The sequence below is a fragment of the Felis catus genome, chromosome A2, assembly GCF_018350175.1.
Source record: "Felis catus isolate Fca126 chromosome A2, F.catus_Fca126_mat1.0, whole genome shotgun sequence".
Taxonomy (NCBI): Eukaryota; Metazoa; Chordata; class Mammalia; order Carnivora; family Felidae; genus Felis; species Felis catus.
The window spans coordinates 167621463-167644340 of NC_058369.1; the positions used below are offsets into that span (position 1 = coordinate 167621463).

At 53.0% G+C, this 22878-nt stretch overlaps 1 protein-coding gene across 4 annotated transcripts; it reads left to right on the forward strand.

Moving 5' to 3' along the window:
- The first annotated feature begins 4958 nt into the window (after nucleotides 1-4958).
- On the forward strand, nucleotides 4959-21625 carry NOM1 (nucleolar protein with MIF4G domain 1). Of its 4 annotated transcripts, none has more exons than XM_045053064.1 (12): nucleotides 4959-5957; nucleotides 7513-7640; nucleotides 8862-9057; nucleotides 10895-11218; nucleotides 13179-13289; nucleotides 14449-14616; nucleotides 15307-15428; nucleotides 16008-16140; nucleotides 16643-16774; nucleotides 18778-18887; nucleotides 19163-19355; nucleotides 19548-21625. In XM_045053064.1, the coding sequence occupies exons 1-11, from the start codon at nucleotides 4968-4970 to the stop codon at nucleotides 19335-19337; spliced, it is 2589 nt and encodes an 862-aa protein (XP_044908999.1). In that variant the 5' UTR covers nucleotides 4959-4967; the 3' UTR covers nucleotides 19338-19355; nucleotides 19548-21625. The 4 variants fall into 4 exon arrangements, with proteins under 4 accessions (XP_044908999.1, XP_044909000.1, XP_044908998.1 ...); XM_045053065.1 differs by having other exon boundaries at nucleotides 19740-21625; XM_045053063.1 differs by having other exon boundaries at nucleotides 19163-21625.
- Nucleotides 21626-22878: the final 1253 nt, after the last annotated feature.

Below are 22878 nucleotides of genomic sequence, written 5' to 3' on the forward strand. Positions count from 1 at the left end.
GTGCCCTCTTCCACGTCCAATCTGACCCGGCTGCTGCAGCCCGGTGCTGTCTGAGTTCTGTCAAGAGGAAAGCTGGACCCGTGGCTCTTGGCTCGGCCGTTCCATCGCTAATTAATATACCAGAAGGAAAAGACTGAGGACGCTGGCTCTCAAAGTTCCTTTTTGCCCCCATGTGATTGCACTTGGGCGTCCCAGGGAGCCCACTCGGTCGTGCATTTTGCCCAGCAAGTGAGTGAGTGCCTGCTGCCGGCCAGGACTACAAGTAGGTCCTGGAGGTAGAAACATGGCTGCAGAAAGTTGAAGAAGACAGAATCTGAGCTCTCCCCTCCAGTCTGGGAGACAGGGGTGAGCACAGAATAGGGTAAGGGGTGCAGTAGGAGTGGTAAAGGGAGGCAGGAAGCTGTCTCTGGGCAAAGCTGGGGGTTATCAAGCAGAAAGGGGCACTCCAGCCAGAGGGTAGACAGAGAGGCTCAAGACGGAGCGTCCTGCCAAACCTGGGACATGTGGGGAAGAGAGGCCGGGGGGGCTGGGATCAGGGAGACCCAAATGGGCTGAAAGGCCACGCTTTGAACTTGGTTCTTCAGGGAGCCATGAAAGATCTTAGGGGAACGGCAAGGGGAGATTTAGGTCTAGAGCAAACGCTCTGGCAGCCGGTGGACTGGAGAGAGTCAAAGGGAAGAGACGCTGGGGCCTGTGCAGCACAGCGGCTTCAAGGATGGGGAGAAGGCTCTGGGTCTGGCCCAACGTTCTCCATCAGGGACTACGGCATGGATGCTGGGGGAGAAATCTGGGCTGCCGTTTAGTAGCAGGAAGCAGAAGAAGGGAGGTGCATTTGACCTTGACCTTGCAGCCGAGGGCCTCTCTGCATGCTGACCTTTCACCTACCAGATGGCAAAGAGGAAACCCCAGAGGCGTCTGTGAAGGAGGTGGGGGACACAGGTGCTCACACCCTCGGCTGCAGCACAGACCGGCCCAGCTTTGGGGTTGCAAATTTGGCACTGTGAATTTTTAAATTTTTTTACATATTTATTTATTTTTGGCATACAGAGAGAGACAGAGCATGAGCAGGGGAGGGGCAGAGAGAGGGAGACACAGAATCCGAGGCAGGCTCCAGGCTCTGAGCCGTCAGCACAGAGCCCGACGCGGGGCTTGAACTCATGAACCGCGAGATCATGATCTGAGCCGAAGTCGGTCGCTTAACTGACTGAGCCACCCAGGTGACCCATTTATCTGTGAATTTTTAAAACACGTGTGTCTACTTTCTCTAAGCAATTTCTAGAATGACAGTCTGTGGAACATGTGCACAGTCCTGCAGACACACACACACACACACACACACACACACACACAATGTTCACTACAACATTTTTAATAGTACAAAAAATGTGTCCTTAACAGGAAGCAATCAAATATTCCTCATTAGCAGATTGGTTACAAAAATTATGCCCATCGAGCCACTGGAAAGAGTGGAGGATCCAGAATCGATACTCGGATGTTACCATGCCAAGAATCACCCTGGAGGCTGCTGAATGCAGATTCTGACTCAGTGGGTCTGGGAAGGGCCGTGGATGTTACTACATTCCTAATCCTCCAGTAATGATGCTGCCAGGCTCCAGGTCACCGATGTGGAGAGAAGCCTCAGCTGAATCATCTATTGTGGAACAATAGATCCCATTTTGGTAAAAAAAAAAAAAAAATCATCATCGTCATCATCATCATCATCATAATGCAAGTTGGTATATAAACTGAATATCCAGGAGGAAATGTATTTCTGGAAGGTAAAGCATAGGGTGGACTCCCCCTTCTACATCACATGTATAACTATAATGATTCCTTTTTTTACGGTGAGCATGAATTATTTTGCATCAGAGAAAAAAAGGAATCAATAAATTGATGCACTGAAACAAAAAAGTTTGTAAGCCTAAGTATTATGGACAGAATGTTTTTGTTCCCCCAAATCCATGTGTTCAAGTCCTCACCCCCAGTGTGATGGTGTCCGGAGATGGGGCCTTGGGGAGGTGACCAGATCAGAAGGGTGGAGCCCCGTGGTGGGCTGAGTGCTTTTACAGAGGGGACCCCAGAGAGCTCTCTCACCTTCCCCCCAAGTGAGGACACAGAGAGGAGAGGCCATCCGTGAAACAGGTTGGGGGGTGGGGGGGCGTGTCACAAGACACCAAATGTGCCGGCACCCTGACCTTGGACTTGCAGCCCCCAGAACTCTGAGAAATAAATCTCTGCTGTTTAAGCACCCCACCCCCACTCCCACCCCTGTCTGTGGCGTTCTGTTATACTCGCACTAAGACACAGAGCTAAAGGCTATGCTTTAAATTGTACATCATGTTCCTCGTGATAGATCATCCATGCTATTATTTTTAAAAAGCTGTCAGGCAAAGCCCCAACCCACAATTTTTTTCCAGGCCGGGGGACAAGTGTCTGAGGCAACAGGCTTCCGTCTGCCCTTCAAGGCCGACCAGCCTGGGTCGGTCCCGCCGGCAGTGGGGTGAGTCTCTCCCAGTGCAAATCTATCTGGGTCACTCCCGAACAGTCTTGCCCACCCCTCCACCGGAAGCATTTCCCTGGTTTCCTTGTGCGCCCAGAATTAAAGTGAAATGCGGCGCAAGTTGCCACACCTTGCCCGCCCGGCCCCTGCCCACGTGGCCGGCTTGTAGTTTGCACACGCACCCCCACGTTCACACACCCGCACTCTGGCTCTGCTACTGGCCGGGTGCCCTCTGTTGCCCCAGCCCCAGTGTCATGAATGGACTGCTCTACGTCCGCGTTGCTTGTCTTGGCGACGAGATGGTACAGGCGCTTTTCTCCCACCCCCAGCTGCTTTCACGAGGGAAACAGAACTCCCTCTCCACGCCTGGCCGGCGGGGCGATGGCGGTTTGCGGGTTTGGAGACACCGAGCTCCTCCAAGTGAGAAGTCGTCGGAATAAGTGCGGAACGCCTCCCTCGCTTTAGGATTTTAGGGTTGAAAAGTACCCCCAAGATTTGCCCACATCCATCCCTCACGGAGTCTTCGAAGCCGTGGCCTCGGAGCAAAGCCGCCTCCGCCAACAGGAAGGCAGAGCCGGCCAGGTGGCCTGGACGCTGCCAGCCCAGGGCTCAGAGTGATCCGTGAATGCCAGCCGATTAGGGAGGTCGCTGACATTTACTGAGCACTTACGATGTGCCACACCCCTTCTAAAGCCTCTGCATGAGTGAATGAATTTAATTCATCCGTTTTCTGTCAAAACGGATTAGAAACAATTAGCAGCAGAGAAATGCCTGAACGAGAGAGAAGCGTGGACCCCAGGGCCTAACAGCAGAAGCGAGAGCCCTGCAGTGACAGGAGGTGAGGACAGGTGGAGACACGCTCATCTCCCTCGCAAGGCCTTGGACACGCCCAGGGCCCGGGAGGGGAGGCGCCCCGGAAGGCAGAGCTAGGCCGGCACCCCAGCACCTGCTCCAAAGCCCCAGAGCCCCAGGACCGGGGGACTGCCCCCGGGAGGCCCATCCTCCCTCGATGCTTCTCTCCCGGCACTTAGTGATGTGGACAGGCGGACAGCTCCTGGATCTCTCCACACTGGAGCTAGTTCTTCAGACACGGCCCCGACCTTCAGCCTCCGAACTACTCATTCCCAGAGCGTTCGTAGTCCCGGCAAACAAGCCCTCGCCGCAGCCCCAAATACAGATGAGAAAGGGGACAACTAGCAGCATGGGTCACAGAGTGAGGGTGTGACGGACCAAGAGCCTAGAGCCGCCTGGCAGGGCCACTGAGGGAGAACAAGAGAGGAACAGCATACGTTCTGCTAGAAAACCAAAGAAAGCAGGTGTTTGCTTAAACCTCATTATTTTTATAATAGCCCCGTGGGATAGGCACGATCATCATCCCATTCTGCAGATAGAGAAACTGCGACTCACTCAGAGAAGCTGAGCTCAGTGAGGCTGAGCAAGGTCACATAGCTAGGAAGCGTGAGGTCAGGATCTGAACCCAAGCCCCGGAGCCCCGGCTGTTGAACACTCTGAGTTTTGAGCTTTTATTTGCTTGTCTCTGGTCCTTCCTGAAGTTTTTTTCTCTTCACCTTTAAGCCATGAGTACTGTTCTTCCCCTCTACTGCACTGTTTCCTACTATAAACCACCTAGTAACAAAGTACCACAAACTGGGCAGCTGAAAACAACAGAAACAGATAGGCTCATTCCTAAAGCTGGAAGTCGGAAATGGTGGTGTGGGTGGAGTTACTTCCTTCTGGGCGCCCAGAGAGAATCTGTTCCAGACCTCTCCCAGCTGCTGGCGGTGGCCGACCAGGAGGAGCTCACGGCCCTCTCCCTGTGTGTGAGCCCGGCACCGGCTGGGAAATCCGGGAAGACCTCCTCTTACCTTTCCTTCGGCTGAATTAGTTCTATATTGGTTTCAGGCGTAACCTCCTCTTGATCACAGCTGCAAAGACCCTATTTCCAAATAAGCTCACCTTCCCAGTCTCTGGTAGACACGAATACTTTCATCCCAGGACACCGCTATTGAGAGAGAAATAATGGAACATCGCCCCATGAAATACCAGGCAACCCTAATAAATACGGAGGTGAGCCATTCCACTGTAGTGGAGGGATGGGAGGCCTGAGCTTGAGTGAAATAAGCAAGTGTCAGAATCATAAGCTTGGATACGTTTCCCCTGTAAAATGCCCACCGGAAACGACATTAACATTTTCCCTACGGATCTATGAGAGGCAAGCACGTCTGAAGAGTCGCGCCATCCAGACAACCACACTTAACTCCTGTGACATAGGCCGTAGGGTTTCATTCATTAAATGAAAATGTACTTGCGTGCTCAGCACACAGATTTTCCAGCATTTGCGGAGCAAGCGACGTTCCCTGCGCTGCCGCCCTCCCGCCAGCAGGGGACACCGCCCCGTCCGGCTCAGCGCCGGTTCTGCCCGGAAGTCCCGCCCCGGTCGGAAGTTGGAGTAGGAGCATCCAGGAAAATGGCGGCGTCCGCAAGTGCGGGCGTGACGGGCCGGCGTGGGCGAAGGGGGCGCGGGCAGCACGGACGCGGGGGGCGGCGCCGGCCGGGGGGCGGCACGGAGGGGGCCCTGAAGCGGCTGAAGCTAGCGGTGGAGGAGTTCGTGCAGGCGACCTCCGAGGGTGAGACCCCCGGCGGCCCGGTCGGGCCCCGGGCGGAGGGGCGCTTGCGCCGGGGCGGGAGGAAAAGCCGCAGGGAGCTGAGGAAGGAGAAGCGGCATCTGAAGAAGGCCCGCCGGCTGCAGAGGACTGCGGACCCGGCGAAGGGCCCGGGCCCAGGCGGCGGCGGAGCCGGGGGAGCGAGCGGCCTTCGGGCGGAGGGGGCGGAAGGGGAGGGCGGCCGGCGGTCCCCTCGTCGGGTCCCGGCGCCCCCGGACGAGCCGCGACCTCCCCCGGCCAAGGGCGCCCGGGCCCGCCCCGAGACCAGGGGTCTCCCCGGGAGCACCAGACCCGCCGCCGCCGCCGCCGCCGCCCGGAAACGGGCCCTTCTGGCAGCCAACGAGGAGGAGGACCGGGAGATCCGGAAGCTGGAGCGGTGCCTCGGCTTGAACAAGCGCAGAAGGAAGGGCGACGGTGGCTCCGTGCCGCTTAGCTTTGCTCGCGATGGGCTCGACTACATCCTGGGAGCCCTGGGGTCTGGAAGAACTGGCGGCTCGTACGAAGGCAGTAGTGAGGAGGAGGAGGAGGAGGATGTCGGACAGACTGTCCCCGAAAGTGACTTAGAGAGCGACACCGAGGACGAAAGGGAGGAGGAGGGGGAGGAGGAGGAGGAAGAAGAAGAAAAGAACAAGGTGGAAGCGGGAGCGCACAGTGAGCAGGACGACGTGGAAGACATTAAGCCAAAAACGGCAGAGGGGAGAGCGAAGTGGAAAAGGGACAAAAAGAGAGTCCGTTTTGCAGAAGAAACGAGTGAAAATTCCTCTGAGGACGCGGGCACAGACGCAACAGATCAGGTATCGTGTGGACAACCTAAATTCTCCGGAATTTTCCCCGAAATAACGCGTGGTGGCCAGAGTGGGACAGAAGTGACATATTGATCTATTGGTAGTTGCTGAGCCAAGTGTGGGTAAATCGGATTATTATGTCTATTGTGTTTTTTTAATTTCCATAATGAAGAGTTAAGGGAGAAAACCTTTCTGGAGACTTTTTATATCAGAAGCTTAATGGCCATTGCCACTGCTCATCCTAAGATGATATCTTCAGCTTACTGCCTCCGTCTCTGAACCTGACTTTGAGTTCCCTCCCCCTGTGCTCTGTTCCCAGTGGGCCTCCGTCGTTTTGGGGGGGGGGGGGGAATGTCTCTAGCATCCCTGACTCACCTCTGCCCTCCCTAGTCGTTTTCCTGTCCCGCTGCTTCCAGAGTGAATCTTTAAAACATAAAGCTGATCTACAGCACCCCCTTCCACAAAGTCCTATGTTGAAGATCAAGATCAAGTTCGGAACTCAGCACCCAGCAGTTGCCTTGGGGGAGGGGGGCACCTCCGCGTGCACCTTGAAGGCAAGCATATGAGTGGAGTGCGTGCCCTCTTCCCACGTGTCGCTGTCACAGCGTTCTGTGCCTAACTAAATGCATTTCTCCCTCCTGCCTGCAGGGCCTGTCTTCATCTTCTCAACGTGTCTGTCTGTCCACGTAGACTTCCCTGGGCGTCTTTCCCCATCTTAAGTGTAGGAGCTGACACTCTCTCTCGCGTCTGTCCCCGGAACCTTAGCACCTGGCGCTCTGTGAGCAGTCTTTAACTGCTGTCGGTTCCTCTCGCAGGACTCGGTTTTTGGGCTGTCCCTAACTCTCCTTTCACAGCCTGTTGAGGTATAATTGACACACTGAAGCGATGGGTGTCTCAAGAGTAACGGTTTCTGTGTACATAAATGTGTTTCCTCCAACTAAGTTTGAGCTCCCTGACTGCAGGAATCAGGCGTTACAAATGTTTGTCCCCTAAAGCCCTCACTTAGGTACCCGGAGAGTGTTGGTCAATGGTGATGATCTGTAACCTTCCCAGTTGATAATCTAGGAGATAGTGAGCAATGGATTGATTTTGATTTGGTCTTGTATACTTAGACACTAGTTGTGAACAAGTTTGAAGTTCTTTTCTTTTCTTTTTGAAGTTATTTTAGAACAGTCTCCCTCCAAAACCGGTGGTGCATTTAATTTCGGTGTTTGTATCCTGCTGTGCTGACCGTAAATTAAGCCCAAGCAGGTGTATGTAGACCGTGGAGCTCTGGTGGGCAGATGCCGGAGGGTCACGGCCAGTTCTGAAGAGTCACAGGGAAAAACATGGGGACGAGATGTGCCGACACTAACGTCAGTGGCGACACCACCAGGCTGGGGAGTGGGGGGCTCAGGGCTCCCCACGGCATGCAGTACGTTACTGATGGTGATTAAGCAGCAGTGGTCAGTGGGCCAGCCCCTGCCGCTCCGTGGGACTGTAATATGTAAACGTGAGCATGGAAGACAGAAAGGTGGAACTTGTTCAGCGTAAAGTTTTTGTCATTTATTTCTGTCTTTTCAAGCAGAGTGTTTGCGAAAACGATGGAAAGTACGTCCCACCTCACGTGAGGCATGCTGAGGAGACAGTGAGTGGTCAGAAGAAGGAGGGACTGGAAAGACTGAAGAGGCACGTCCAAGGTCTCATCAACAGGTAACCTGGCAACACTGTCACCCTGTGACATGAAAAGAGATCGTCTGTGTGCTGAGAACGTAGGAACTTTCCCAGCAATAACCCGTCAGCTGATCGACCACAACGGCCCCTCTCGGTTTCTGTCTTAGTGCAGCCAGATCTGTGCCTTGGAAAGCAGGATGTCCGCCTTTTCTGTTTGGTACTTTGAACCCTTCAGACTCTGAAAGCCACATGGTGGTTCTGAGAAGTCCCAGGACCGGGCCTGGCAGGACCGGGCCTCCCCCTGCACCGGCGCTCCTGGTCCGGAATGCGGGCTTCAGTCCCCTTGCTCGTTACTCGTGGTTGAGAGTGTGTGTGTTCTCTGCAGGCTCTCACGCAGGGAGCTCCAGGTCCTGCCCACAGTGAAGGCGGGACCCTCCCGGCACCCCACAGCTCTCTTGCTAGCCTTTGTGGTCACACCCAGTCCTCCCCCTGCACTCACTGCTTTGTTTTATTTTGTTTTTAAGTTTCTTAGTTTATTTTGAGAGAGAGGGAAAGATTGAGCAGGGGAGGGGCAGAGAGAGAGGGAGACACAGAATCCCAAGCAGGCTCCATGCTGTCATGAGATCATGACCTGACCCGAAGCCAAGAGTTGGACACTTAACAGAGTAAGCCGCCCAGGAGCCCTCATTGCTTTGTTTTTAATTAAAAAAACAAAACACGGTTTCCATGGTAATTCTGGAATTCTACCATACGTGCCATTTTAACGCTCGGGGGCAGCACAGGAATGGTGCATGATCTTCATGTACCTGTCCAGCCCTCCCCGCTGCCCAGGACACAGAGCAGCCTTTCCTCAGTGTAGGAGCGGAAATCGTTACGCTGGCCTCTGGCCCAAGGTGGAAACGGACTTCTTCCCAACAGTGCGTCCCCACGTGCTAAGTAAGGACAGCTCCCTGCCTGTGCCCGGGACGCTGGATCAGGGCAGCAGTGAAGCTCCCTCAGCATAGTGTCCGGGGTCTTCGAGTCCCGTGTATGCTTCCTGCAGGCAGAAAGACAGTGGTTAGGTCATTGCGGGCTCCCAGAGGATCGTGTGCCGTGTACGGATACACGCGTTACCGGGCCACCCAAAGCTGTTTGTGGGTCAGACGGGCACGTGGATAGGGTGTAGAGTGCTACTGATGACTCTAATTTGTTTAAACGGACCTAGAAAGTAATTCCTGATGAGAAGCGTCATTGCCGCTCTGCCTTCACAACTGCCTGCAGGTTGAGCGAGCCGAGCGTGGCCTCCATAAGCGGGCAGCTGGAGGAACTGTACATGGCCCACAGCAGGAAGGACATGAACGACACTCTGACGGGCGTCCTCCTGAGCGCCTGTGCCCCGGGCGCGGCCATGCCAGGCAGGCTGGTGATGGAGCACGTGCTCCTGCTCAGCGTCCTTCACCACACGGTCGGCGTGGAGGTAGGGTCCCTCTCCCCGCGTGATGACCGTGTCCACAGGCGGCTCCGGAAGGCAGGTGCTGCTTTGTCGCCACCGCGTCGTCCGAACCGCGTTCCCAAATACTTGGTTTCGCGTCGGGTCCGTTCTGATGGCCCCCGTCGCCGTTAGTTTGCTCGGGCCTGGCGTCTCGGACTTGCCTCCATCGTGCTCCCCGCTCTAACAGAGACTTGCCCCAGATGCTCGGAGCACGGCGGTCCGTGTGGTCTATCTGCTCAGGTGTTCGTACTGGGCGCGAGGCCACCAGACTGAGAGTGACGGCGGGTTTGATGACGTGAGGAGACGCGGGACGGGGCCACGCTCGGAGCCCCCGGGGCCACCTGCGGGCAGCGCAGGCGCGTCCTTGCCCCTGGCCCTCTGCCTTAGCCTCAGGGAGGCCGTGCGGTGACCGCTCCCGTTCAGAGAAGTCCTCTTGGGTCACCTCCTACGGTAAAGCCACAACCTTCCCAGGCAGCATTCCATTTCCCACCTACTTAGAGAATCACCTACCAGAAGTAATCGTTTGTGTTGTAAGGGCCGTCCTCACATAAGACGCCGTGAGTCCCTTCTCTTCACGGTGAAGTGTGCTGGACTCCCTGGACGCCACTCCCGAGTGCCCTGTGTGTGCCGCGACGTGGTGCCCCCAGGGCTTTTCTAGTGCGCCCCAGGCCTCCCAGGGTCACACCGGTGCCCTTCATAACCAGAAGGATTTAACGCAGACGGTAAGTGGAGTTCCGGTAACAGCCGTAGACCCCGAGCAGCCACAGCATGTAGGACCCCCTGGGTCGGACGACATGAGGCGATGGGTCCCACATGTCATTGAGACCCCCACGCACGGTATGGAGGACACCTGGAATGGCTCGTCCCCGGGGAGTCGTCACGATGCTTAGTAGACAGTGTCCACTTCTGCCAGAGGTTGACCAGCTGTCCGGACTGGGTCCGTTAGCTTTTCTTTCAGTTCTTGAGAAGGACCTCCTCGCAGGAATTCGTGGGAGAAGAGTCTGTCACAGACCCCCTGCTGCCAGTTACTGAAAATAAAAGTCAGGCTTGTGCAGATTTGCTTTAAAATCCCCAAATCAGGAGCGCCTGGGTGGCTCAGTCGGTTGAGCATCCGAAGTCGTGATCTTAATGGTTCATGAGTTCGAGCCTCACATCGGGCTCTGTGTGGACTGCTCGGAGCCTGGAGCCTGCTTCGGAATCTATGTCTCCCTCTCTCTCTGCCCCTCCCCTGCTTTTGCTCTCTCAAAAATAAATAAACATTAAAAAAAATTTTTTTTACATCTCTAAGTCAGAATTAAGGCATATCCTTAAGTAACTTTAGTCACATGAATGTTACTCATGTTATAGTAAAGTTATGTTTTATTCTGAAGATATTAACTGGAATCTAAAATTTTGACAAATGTTGATAGCATTCTGTTTGTGTGATTGAAGACATACTTAAATATGTTTTATGCCTGAATTTTTCTTGATGTCTGCAGAATTCTACTTTCTGTCTTGGATTATATTTGAACGTGATGTAGCATTCACCACGGGGTGCCCCTTCGGGGTCCCCGTCAGCGTCCCAGGCTGTCCACCCTCGGCCGCTGTGTGGACACACCTCCCCACGGGCTCTGTGTCCCTGCTTCTCTTGCCCCCTCCAGCCTTAGCTGGAGCCGAGCTCAAGCTGCGTTAGAGTCTGTAACTTAGTAGCTGTCTATTTTCTGTGTTAATTTAAAAAGCACTAGACGTTTAAGTTCGTTGCAGGAGGAAGAAGGATCCCTGAGAAGAGCTTGCCGACATTGATTTCTCCGTGTTTGCAGTGATTTCTTTCTGCCTTGTCCAGGTCGGTGCTCACTTTTTGGAGGCCGTGGTGAGGAGGTTCGACACCATCTACAAGAACGGAGGCGAAGACAGAGAGTGTGAGAACCTGTTCACTGTCATCGCCCACTTGTATAACTTCCACGTGGTGCAGTCTCTCCTTGTCTTTGACATTTTGAAAAAACTTATTGGAACTTTCACAGAAAAAGATATTGAACTGATCCTGTTAATGCTGAAAAACGTGGGCTTTTCATTGAGAAAAGATGATGCTTTGTCGCTTAAGGAACTAATCCTGGAGGCCCAGGCCAAAGCCAGCGAGGCAGGTGGCAAGTTCCGGGACCAGACGAGGGTACGAGTGCGTCACCTGGCCTGCTTCCTAAGTGCCTAACTGCTCACACTGACCAGAGCTTAAAATCAAGTATTTTGGGTAAAATTGCTTTTAATTTCTTAGCGATCCCCGTTGTCTTCTGCCGCATCGGATTTTGTGGTTTATCTTCAGTAGGTGAATGGACTTTTTTCCTAGTAAGAACTCAGGTATTTTGTGAATTTCAGAATCGGCTTATTTAACATTTACCCACTGAGAAAACGTTTCCTGAGGAAGGCCATGTGGCTGGGGCTCAGGTGTCAGCCCTTGTGGACTTGGGTAGAGAGAAGGGATCGAGGGGAGCATTCCTGAGGGCGGGGCAGGAGGAAAGGGCTGAGGCTGGCCTCGGGAGGCTTGTAAACCTTTCAGGGACTTGGGATTTTATCCTAGAGGCACCTGAAGGGTTCTGAGTGTGCTAATGCCACGTTCACTACCGCGTAGAAAAGGGGGAGGTGGGGCGCCTGGGGGGCTCAGTCGGTTGAGCGTCCGACTTCGGCTGAGGTCACAATCTGATGGTTTGTGAGCTCGAGCCCCGTGTCGGGCTCTGTGCTGACAGCTCAACCTGGCGTCTGCTTCAGATTCTGTGTCTTCCTCTCTCTCTGCCCCTCCCCTGCTTGTGCTCGGTCTCTCAAAAATAAAAAAATGTAAAGAAAAGGGGGAGGTGGTCAGGGCAGGGAGACACCACTGCAGGGTCCGGTGGGGAGCGGCAGCATGGTCACAGCAGATGTGGGTTTAGGGGTTAGAAGTGGGTTGGAGGGGGAAGGCGAGTGTGAAGGAAAGGAAGGGCCGGGGTCACCGCCAGTGGACAGCAGGACAGTAGGAGAGGAGACAGATGCAGGAGGGAAGGCTGGCCCACTTTGGGAGTCCTGAATGAAAGTGCTGGGTCAGCTATGAAGAGGTGCTGGCATCTGCTGGGCAGTGGTCAGAGCCTGATGGTTTCAGAGGACCGACCAGCATTCAGCTGGGCTGTTGAGGGAGGAGCGTGAGGAATCTCATCGGCCGGGTCCCAGAGTGTCCCGAGGAAGCACTTGTCCCTGGGTTGAACGCTCAGAGGTCAAGTTTAAGACAAAAGTCGCTGGAGGCGGGAAGTAGGCTCTGTGGCCTGGGGCTGGGGGGGATGGGGAGCGCTCACATGGGTTTGGAGCTTCTTTCTGGGGGTGATAAATATGTCCTGAAATTGATCCAGATAGCTGCACTCCCCTGAATGTGCTCATACAGTTTTATGTGGATGAGTTTTATGGTGTGTGAATTACTCTCTCAATCAAAAGGTAGTATCGGGGGAAATCTCAGAGAAAGTTACGTGAAGAACTTTTTTACTCTTGCAACTTTTCTCTAATTATGACATTATTTCTGATTTAAAAGTTAGAAAAATACCAGGAATGGGGAAGACGTTAAAATGTAATGGAGAGAGAATAGCTAAGACTGTGGGGTTGGGAGGTGCAGGGGGAAGGTCAGAGGCCGAGGCAGTGGCGGTGGAGGAGAGAATGTGAGATCTTAGGGGGTGGTCGGGTCCCAGAGGACGTCAGGTATTAAAACACGTAGTCCTGGGACACCTGGGTGGCTCAGTCGGTTAAGCGTCTGACTTTGCCTCGGGTCATGATCTCACGGTTGGTGGGTTCAAGCCCCATGTTGGGCTCTGTGCTAACAGCTCGGAGCCTGGAGCCTGCTTTAGATTCTGTGTCTCTTTCTCTCTTCCCCTCCCCCCCACCGTGCGCGCGCTCTCTTTCTCTCTCCTTCAAAAATAAACATTTAAAAAAAAAAAAAAAAAGGAAAACAACAAGAAAAAAACTTGTAGTCCTGAGCAGGAGGGTCAGGTTAGTGGAGACCGTCTACCTGAGGACCAGGCTGGCTCCCCGTCCGCGGTGTGCACGGCTGGGTTAGTTCTTTCCATCTCGGGTTTGCACTGTATGAAGGGACGCTTTTGTTTTCGTTTTTTTCCTTAAAGGTTCGGTTTATGCTGGAGACCATGCTGGCGCTGAAGAACAATGACCTGCGCAAGATCCCCGGCTACGACCCTGAGCCTGTGGAAAAGCTGAGGAAATTACAACGCGCTCTGGTGAGGCCCTTGGACTTCTTGCTTGTTGAGAGCTCCTGTGCCTGCCTGAACTCCTCGTGGAACCTGGGCGGTAGTTGGGGCTGTTAGGTGCCACATCCGGTCAGTAAGAGTTCAGGATCCTGGAAGGAAGCTTCGTGTTTCTGTGGTGAGACCCTCTGAGTGGTCTGTGTGCCAAGGCGTCCCTGTGACTTAAGTGTCCCCGACACTTAGCCTGTGGTGCTCCCCTCGGCTGCGCGATAGAATTCTCCGATCGCTTTGAAAGAGGGCTCAGGCCACGGTCCCACCCAGACCAGTGAGGTCACACCATGGGGGTGGGAGTTGGCTGTTGAAGCTCCCTAAGTTTTCCAGATGTGGGGCCACAGCTGAGACCCACTGACCTCCCCCCCCCCCCAGCCAGGGGGTGCTTCGGCCCCGACTCTGGGCAGGTCCAGAATCACTGCCTCGCAGACCCCAGGCGCAGAGCGGTTCTCACCGCCAGCTCCGTGCAGCTGTCCTTGGGACCTGAGTGCGAGCGTCTTCCTGGCGTGACAACTCTCCAAACGGGGCAGTGTGAGAGTGCACGTCTCACTTTGGCATCATTCCAAACTGGTCAACTATCCCATTGGTCGGTGACCCATCACAATATTCACGAACCAGGGGCACCTGATGGCTTAGTCAGTTGAACGTCTGACTTCGGTTCAGGTCATGATCTCACGGTCCGTGAGTTTGAGCCCCCACATCAGGCTCACTGCTGACAGCTCAGAGCCTGGAGCCTGCTTCGGATTCTGTGTCTCTCTCTCTCTCTCTGCCTGTCTCCCCCCCCTCCCCCCCCTCCAAGAATAAATAAACATTAAAAAAAAAAAACGAATTGGGCGCCTGGGTGGCTCTGTCGGTTGAGCGTCTGACTTCGGCTCAGGTCATGATCTCACGGCTCGTGAGTTTGAGCCCCGCGTTGGGCTCTGTGCTGACAGCTCGGAGCCTGGAGCCTGCTTGGGATCCTGTGTCTCCCTTTCTCTCTGTCCCTCCCCCGCTCACACTATCTCTATCAAAAATAAACAAACATAAACAAAAAAACAATACAAATCAGAAATCCCGTTATGAACAACAGGCAAAGCCAAGGGTGATGAAAGTACAGACTGAACCAGCTGAAGTGTTTTACAAGCTCCTTCTCTTCACTCAGGTGCGCGGCACCGGCTCAGGCACGGAAACCCAGCTCCGCATCTCCTGGGACGGCATCCTGAACGCAGAGCAGACCGGGCGCTGGTGGATTGTGGGGTCCGCGTGGAGCGGGGCCCCTATGATTGACAACAGCCAGCAGAAGGTTACAGAGAAGCGGCCCACGGGGACGGTACGAGACCCCTGAGTTCATTCAGAAACCTTACAGAAACTTACCATTTGCTGATAGAATTTAACTCCGTTTCTGTTGTTTCTCAAGTCCCTGAATACGTTACGTTAAGGACTCAAAAGTTGAATGAGGGAAACACGAAGGCCGAACGCTCACGTTGCAGATACCAGACTTGAGATGCAGGCAGGGGTTTCCCGGGAGAGGTGGCTACCGGTCCGTTAAGCTTGCATTTCCGATGGTCGGAAATCTTCATTTTCTTTGTATTTCATCATTAACTAAAGTTCACGTGTTACTCAGATTTCCTTCACTTTCCCCTAACACCCTTTTTTGTCCCAGGATCCCATGTCCTCCTTCATTGTCCTGGCTCTTCTGGCTGCGGCCACTTCTGTCTAATTTATGTCGTTATTGTCTAGACTGACAGATGGGGGTGCTCTGAGAAGTCCCCCAAATCAGGCAGTTTTTCTCCTCCTGTGGCCCTCTATGGTCTCCTGCTGCCGTTCTCTCTTTGTGGGGCTCACCCAGGGATAAAGATTTGGCACTCACACATACATATTTACGTATAACTCACAGTTAATCCTCTGTAAACTCACAAAGACGTACATGTTATCTTTTAGAAACTTAGTAAAGACAGTGAATGAAATTCGCTTTTGCTTAAAACATGTGTGGTCTGTGTCTTAATTACCCCTCTTTCAGGTTAGCGGGAAGATACTAGAACTCGCCAGGAAGCAGAGAATGAACACCGATGTCAGGAGAAACATATTCTGCACTATAATGACAAGTGAAGATTTTTTGGACGCGTTTGAAAAGCTTCTGAAGTGAGTGTGTGTGTGAACACTTGGACGTGCAGTTTGCTGAGATGCTGTGGAAGGAAGCCGCACAGTTGAGGTCTACGTCACGGGGTGGAGGGGTCAGAGCAGATGCGCTCGGGGCAGCGGGGCCGTCCCGTACCTACCCTGCCTGGCTCCAGGCGTCGCCGGCCACCAGTGGTTCCAGAGTGGAACATGTTCGATATGTTTTGATCAAAAGTGTCGGGTGACCAACTGATTATTCTCAGTGACTGTTGGTTGTCGTAAATCGCTTAGAATCTTCCTATCGAGGTTGTCTTTCTGATTTTTTCTAAATTAAAAGCATCCTGGTGTAGTTTCTGTAATTGGTTGTGGTAAGACTCTTCAAGTGTCTGTGAACCCTTACAAAACCCTTCTCAGGAGACGTGATAGGAGTTAACTTTCCTTTATTTGCTTCACACGGAATGGAACTCCCGGGTGCAAGGACAGGCCTGGCCGTGGCACCTGTCCTGTGTCTCGCGCCTCCTCTCCTCAGCTCTCCTTTACCCAAACTGCCCGGCAGGCTGTGCTCCTCTACGCTTTCTTACTCATCACCATGTCTGTTCGCAGGCTTGGGCTCAAGGACCAACAGGAGAGGGAGATCGTTCACGTTCTCATGGATTGCTGCCTTCAGGAGAAAAGCTACAACCCCTTCTATGCGTTCCTGGCCGGCAAGTTCTGTGAACACGAGAGAAGGTTCCAGGTAACTCCGTCAGCAGGCCGCCCGTAACCTCTGCTCCGCTCTGTCTTCCTGGACCTGGACCTTCTGTGTGGCTCAGCCCAGCGGGCACAAGTGCCCTGAGTCAGGGCCCAGCTGGGGCCACAGGGTATGCAGGGAACCGGTCCCACGGCCAGGCCCCTCTGGGGCAGAGCAGGAGACATCGCTGAGGCAGAGTGAAGGGGAAATGATTGCCATGCTGCCTTTTCCTGCCGCAGATGAGGGTGTCTGGCGGCCCACGTCTCTGGGGAGGGCCTCCTGGATGCTGCACTGCACCGGCCTTTTCTCCTCCTCCTAACGTTTCTGCCGATTTGAGGGAAAACGCTGTGCAAACCATGTGTGGGACAGGAGGGTGTGTCGCTCCTGGCTTGTCCCGACTCACCTTGTAAGATACTGCAGACACATGAGTAGTAGAGCGCCTTTGAGTCTATTCCAGCGACAGTTTCTTGCATTTTGACTTTGTTCTTTTTTTTTTCCAATCAATCAGATGACTTTCCAGTTCAGCATATGGGATAAATTCCGGGACCTAGAAAACTTGCCAGCCACTAATGTCTCTAATTTGGTTCACCTGGTAGCCCACTTGTTGAAGACAAAGTCACTTCCACTTTCCATTTTAAAGGTTTGTATCACGTGTGGAATTGCTGAAAGCAGTGAAAGTAATAACACAGTTGCTTTTGTTTGGTACCTCAAGAAAATGTGTCTCCTTAGATTCTGACTTAGCTGAAACATGTTTAATTTTATTTATTTTGAGAGAGAGTACATGTGTGCAAGCTGGGGAGGGGCAGAGAGAGAGAGAGAGGGAGAGGGAGAGAGAGATGGAGAATCCCAAGCAGGCTCCACGCCGTCAGCACAGAGCCCAATGCAGGGCCCAGTCCCACAACTGTGAGATCATGACCTGAGCCAAAATCAAGAGTCGGATGCTTAACCAACTGAGCCACCAAGGCGCCCCAGTTTGTTCCATTTTTTTTTTTAATGTTTATTCTGGGGAGAGAGAGCATGAGCAGGGGAGGGCCAGAAAGAGAGGGAGAGAACCCCAATTAGGTTCCACACCAGCAGCACGGAGCCAGATGCGGAGCTCAGAGTCACAAACTGTGAGATCAAGACCTGAGCTAAAATCAGGAGCTGGACGTTCACCCGACTCAGTCCCCGCCCCCGGCGGCCCTGAGAAGTATGTTTATAACACCATAGCGCTGTGAGAAGTAGCCGGAGTCGCTCGCGGTGTGAGTGCACTCGGTAGAGGAAGGCACTGTTACGGTTTTGCTCCTCTCAGAGAATCTTGTCTGGAGTTTGGGTTCCCGCGCAGGCCCTAAAGATACAGCCGCACTGGCTGCTGTCGAGTCAGGAGGAGGGCGGGGCGGCAGGGAGCTGGCGGGCTGCCGTGCGGGGCTTCCGCTTCTTCTCCCTTTGCGACGGACGGACGGCGTCTCTTAAAGCGGAGGGCGCCCCAGCCCTGCCCTGCTTCCGGGTCACGTCCGAGCCAGTGACGTGCAGGTGCCCCGATGTCTAGAGTGGACAGGGGAACCGAGACAGAGGACGTGGGGTTTGAGGTGGCTACCGGGCCTGGGCATCCTAGAAACGTGGACAGTGAGGGAGCCTCAGGGCCAGAGAGGGTGTTCGTGGCCTGGGCTCGTGCCTCCTGCTCCCTGACCCGCAGACAGACGGCCGCTGCGGTTTCCTGGTTGTGCTTACGTGTCCGTCCACCAGGGCACCGAGGCAGGTCGACTGTGTCTCTCTCGGGTGTGGAATTAGGTTTAGGCCACTGTACTGAAAACCAGGCACGGAGCCTTCTACCATATTCCGAAAATGGGAATACTGTGAAGTGTGGCGAGGACGTGCCTTCTCGTTGCTGGATAGACCTTGCCTTCGGTTTGCTCGAGTTTTGAGCTCAGAATGGAGTAGGGTACGATGTTTCCCTGGATTCAGTGGAGCCTAGAGATGTCCTTGAAGCTTGTCCCGGGGTCCTCCCCTAGCCCCGTTCGCTGGGACCTCTCCGGTTCTCAGGTGTGCTGTTGAACTCTTCCTGGGCCTGTGTACCTGCGGGTGTCACGTAATGTCATCTCACGTACCGAGTCCTGCACATGGACAGTACTGTCCTGTCCCCGTGCTGAGTATCCTTTTACAGTTCTTTGTGGTTAAGTCAGCATGAGTTTGAAACTCACATTTCATACACGTTTATACCTGTAATTCTGTTCTCTGATTTCCTTCTGCGCAGTTTTCTGTCTTGTAAGTGTAGCGAAAGTTGTGTCTATTTCTCAGGGAGTATGTATACGTATATGTGAGCGATTCTCCCCAGACCTAAACTTTGTATGTATGGTTTTAATTTGGGTGTGGTTTCTTTAAGGCAGGGAGATAAGTATGCTTCAGTTCTAGAATTCCTGATTCATAACTTTTGCGCCCATATAAACCCCCAGCGGCATGTTGCACTCGACGAGGGCGTGCAGGCTCCTGCCCTCAGTGCGTAACAGGCCCGCGACCCCACCCTTGCTAACAGCTCTTCGTCTTATAAAACTGGAAGTAGGTTACTTACAGGCGGCAGGTAATTTTTTACTCTAATTATGTTTGGACATCATTGAAAGAAATGGACTAAATGCAATTTTTTCTCTCCGTCCTGACTCCTGTTAGGTAGTTGAATTCAGCGAATTGGATAAACCCAGAGTCCACTTTTTACGAAAAGTGTTGTATATGCTGTTAATGGAAACTGAAGTTGAAGACCTGGCTTCAATTTTTGCAAGGTATGTGCCAGCTTGTTCTGTTCCAACACACTGCGTAATAAATTATTTTCCGTTTTGGCCTTCAGCTCACATCTTACACGTTAGATTTGGGGAACACGATACCTGCCAGAGGCAAACTAATAACCTCTGACGTGTAGAATAGGTTGTTAGGCTCTTACCTGAGAGTTCTGTTCTTTAAAAGCAGTTAGGTTGTGTCTCCCGACGGGAGATCCCGGAGCTGTGGTCTGGGAGCGGCCAGCTCATCGCTGACACACGTTTCTCCGACTCCTTTCCAGAGTGGCTGACAGCCCGAAGCTGGGCATGTTGAGAGAAGGTCTGAAACTCTTCATCAGTCACTTCCTGGTGAAGAGCGTGCAGACGCACGCAAGTGCGGAGGAAGCCAGCGTGCTGAGAGAGAGGGCCGACCTCTCCACAAAGAGTTTGCAAGGCCAGGCTTCCCTGAGGATGTAGTCTGCCAAAGGACGGCAAGTGAGTGGTCATTTGTCTGAAAATGTCCCTTTTAAACCCAAAAGGCTTGGTACTCCACTGACCGTGTGTAAAAGCCTGGTGGAGATATGCCACGGTCTGTCGTATTTAATATACTGCATTTTAGCTAATTTTTTAATTTAAGGTTATATTGTACTTACGTTTTCACCCATTTTCACGTATCTGTATATACAGTGGAGTTGGGAGAAGACGGAGGGAAGAACAGACAGACCCTGGACTTGTTCTCCAAGCCGCGAGACTGGGTCGGGTGTGGGTGTGCGGGCACGGGGGTGATGGTCTCTTTTAATAGACAAAGTAGACCACTAGGGGGTGCAGTTACAAAGAAGTTGATGCGTGTTTTTGTCTTCTTTATATATTGGTTAAAAGTTCGAAAACCATCAGTTAAGTGTGGTACCTGATATCTGACTATTTCAAGTGTTGGGAATGCAGATGTTTTGGAAAATTCAGCAGGTGATGTAAGCCTTGCAAATATCTGTATGACATGATGTGTGTGGAGCTTCCCGCCAGCACTTGGCCTAAAATTGTGACGTGGTGAAGGATGTTCTTCCTGTTTGTGTCTGTCACTTCTATTCATCAACTCCAGATGGCAAAGCACTTTGCTAAACAGCCTTGACGTCACCAGATAGTGGACACTTAGCAGGTGTGGCTTTCGAGCCTGGTTCTAGGAGGGACACTGTGTGATGAGTGAACGTTTCTGCAGAAAAGACACCCCCGCTCACACGGCAAACTCCGGCCGATCCTCTGAAGAAGTGAGTGTCTTCGGAGGGCAAGTGTCTGTCGTTTCTCCAGCTCCTAGGATCTGCTCCACTGTCTTCAGTGCTGCAAACTTGACTTACACGTCACCTTCAGTTGTTGAAGTCACCAAAACGTGTGCGTAGACTAGTGTTTTATGTGCCATAAACCCACGTACCCCAGCAGCGCGCAGTCCTTCAGAGTGGTCCCCGTGGGAGGCTGCACCGGCCGAGCGAGGCCACTCCTGTGCAAACCCCCCTTTTGTCACAGACTTTCACACATCGTCTCCACGTGACCCGACAGCGGTTCGTGTCTGGAAGTCACCGCGCAAAGTCCCACGTGTCTCCGTGTGTCTCTGTGCGCGTCCCTAAACTAACAGTTTCAGTTTTGAGATGCGCAGGGAACACGGGAGACTTGGTGCTCTGGCCTCTCGTGCTTGTCAGCCCCACAGTCAGCAGCCGCCCCGCAGCCCTGTGTCTCGCAGCCGGTTCTGAACCTGCACAACAAAGAAGCCTGTGTTAGGAGCGCGCTGAGCACCTCCACTCTACCGAGGGGCTTTTTCACAGAACGTCTGCTGGGCGGTGACCAGGCTGGACAAGGTCCGTTCCGCTCACGCCACCTGGGGTCTGCGCACAGCGACCCGCGTCCAGAGGTCTTGCTCCGAAGAGAAATGTGTCTGTCGAACTAAACTGTGCTTAACGCACAGTCGATCTGCGTTCGGTGCCAGCTCCTGCCTCCCCGAGGATGCCCGTAACTGACCTGAGGCCATTCTCTGTGGGGGCAGCTGCCAAGATTGAGGGAAGCTTCTCTGCAACAGAACGGTCCCCCCTCATCCATGACACGCACCCCAGACCTCGGAGGTGTGGATGAGCCCAAGCTGATGTTTCGTAGAAGATAAACTTGTGCAGGTTGAATCCCACTTTTATATCGTCTTTTATTGTTAAAACAGTAAGAATGTCTCTTTTCCATGGAATATATTTATGACTTAATCCCCGATGTCTGAGTTGTTGAATTTGTACTATGGCAGATTATCCATAAATCTGTCCTTTTTAAGTATAAACGCCTTTTTTAACAAAATATGGGTTGTCACGTGTCAATATGCTTTAAAGTAAATGATTGTATCTTGACCAAAAGCTGTGAATTCAAATTTGCTTTAAATGTGTAGATCTTTTAAATGCAGTACAATAATCTGCCTTTGAAAAGAATGCAGCCAGTGCTGGCTGGCTGTGAATTCTTGGACTTCTGGTGATGCAGTTTGAGAACTGCTATTGTATTGATGGAATTTATGAAAAGAAGCTGTCTTTAGGGAGTTTTGTCTTTTTTTTTTTTTTTTCCTTGTAAACGATCTCTACATCCGGCCTGAGGCTTGAACTCACAACCCCGCAATCAAGGGTTGGTTGCCTGTTCCACCGACGGAGTCGGCCAGGCGCCTGCACGGGATTTCATCTTCAAAGTAGAGACATAAGGAACAGACTTTCTAACGTATTAAAATGTGTAAATAAAAATATTTTTTGTATTTAGACTGTGAAGGTTTATCTTGAAAAAGAGGTCTGCTGGTATACTAAGGTCTGCACCTTATCTTTCCATTTTTACGAAATCTACTTAGCATATGGTTTAGACTCCGCCTGAAAAATACGTGTGTCTCCCTCCCTCTGAGCCCAAAGACCGAGATAAGGCAAATGAGGCAAGATGTTAACCATTAGTGGATCTGGGTGAAGTTTATACAGACCAACTATTACATTCTTGCAACTGCTCCATAAGGTTTAAATTGTTTTAAAACAGAATTTTGATAAGGCGTTCATAATGCAGATCTCATCCTCCAAAGTTCTAAAATACCCTGGTGTTTTTTTCACAAAATTAAGCTAACAAATCACCTTTGCCTCCTTTGTAAGCTGATTAGGCCTTACTGGGTAAAACAGTGATGCGTGTGTGTGGGTTCCCTCGGACTTGGCGCCTGGGTTAGGAGGAGCCCGGGGGGTGCTGGCGGGGAGGCCCGGTTCACTCGCTGATCACGGTGAGCCGTGCTCGGAGCCTGCACGTGGGCCGGGTGGCAGTGGGCACAGTCCCGAGAGTTGAGCACCCTTCCCACCCTGCCACACGGGAGTGGGCGTTCGTGCTTCCTCTCCGTGGCTGGCTGGGTAGCGAGGCCCAGGGTCCTTACCCGAACCGCTTGAGAGAAAGCTTCATCGTCACGTCCTGTTTCGCTAAGCGACTGTATTTCCTGTGAGCGCCTTCCAGTTGCCAGAGTCAGGGAGTGAACGTCGACGGGAGGCTAGGACGGCCGTCTGCGTGGGCCTTTCTGCTGTTCCCTGATGACCCAAGCTACACTCTCGTTCCCTTCTCCGCGCGTCCCGTCAGGAGAATGTGACGTCAGTCTGTCCTACCGATGACAGCTGGGGCTGATGGAGGCCATGTCGGCTGGGGTCCACACCGGCCAGCTGACCGGTCTGTGAGCAGGGCGGGGGAACCGTGCTAACCTAGCGTTGCATCCACAGTCACCCCACCGCCTGGGTGAGGCAGCAGTCACTTGCTGTCTGGGGTTCTCTGGGTCACGTTCACGAGCAACTGGGCCGGTTCCGGGTCAAGCGAGAGGAGCTTCCCGTCACATGACCTGCCGGCCCTCCGGGGCTCCCGCCAGCATCTGATCTGCTCGCGGCACACCTCTCGCTGGAAATAGCAAGAGTGGCTTCTCTCCTGCACCGAAGGCTGAGATGCTGGGCGTCACAGGATACCTACCTGACACTCAAGCTCTCCGCGGGGCCTCTGCAGTCCT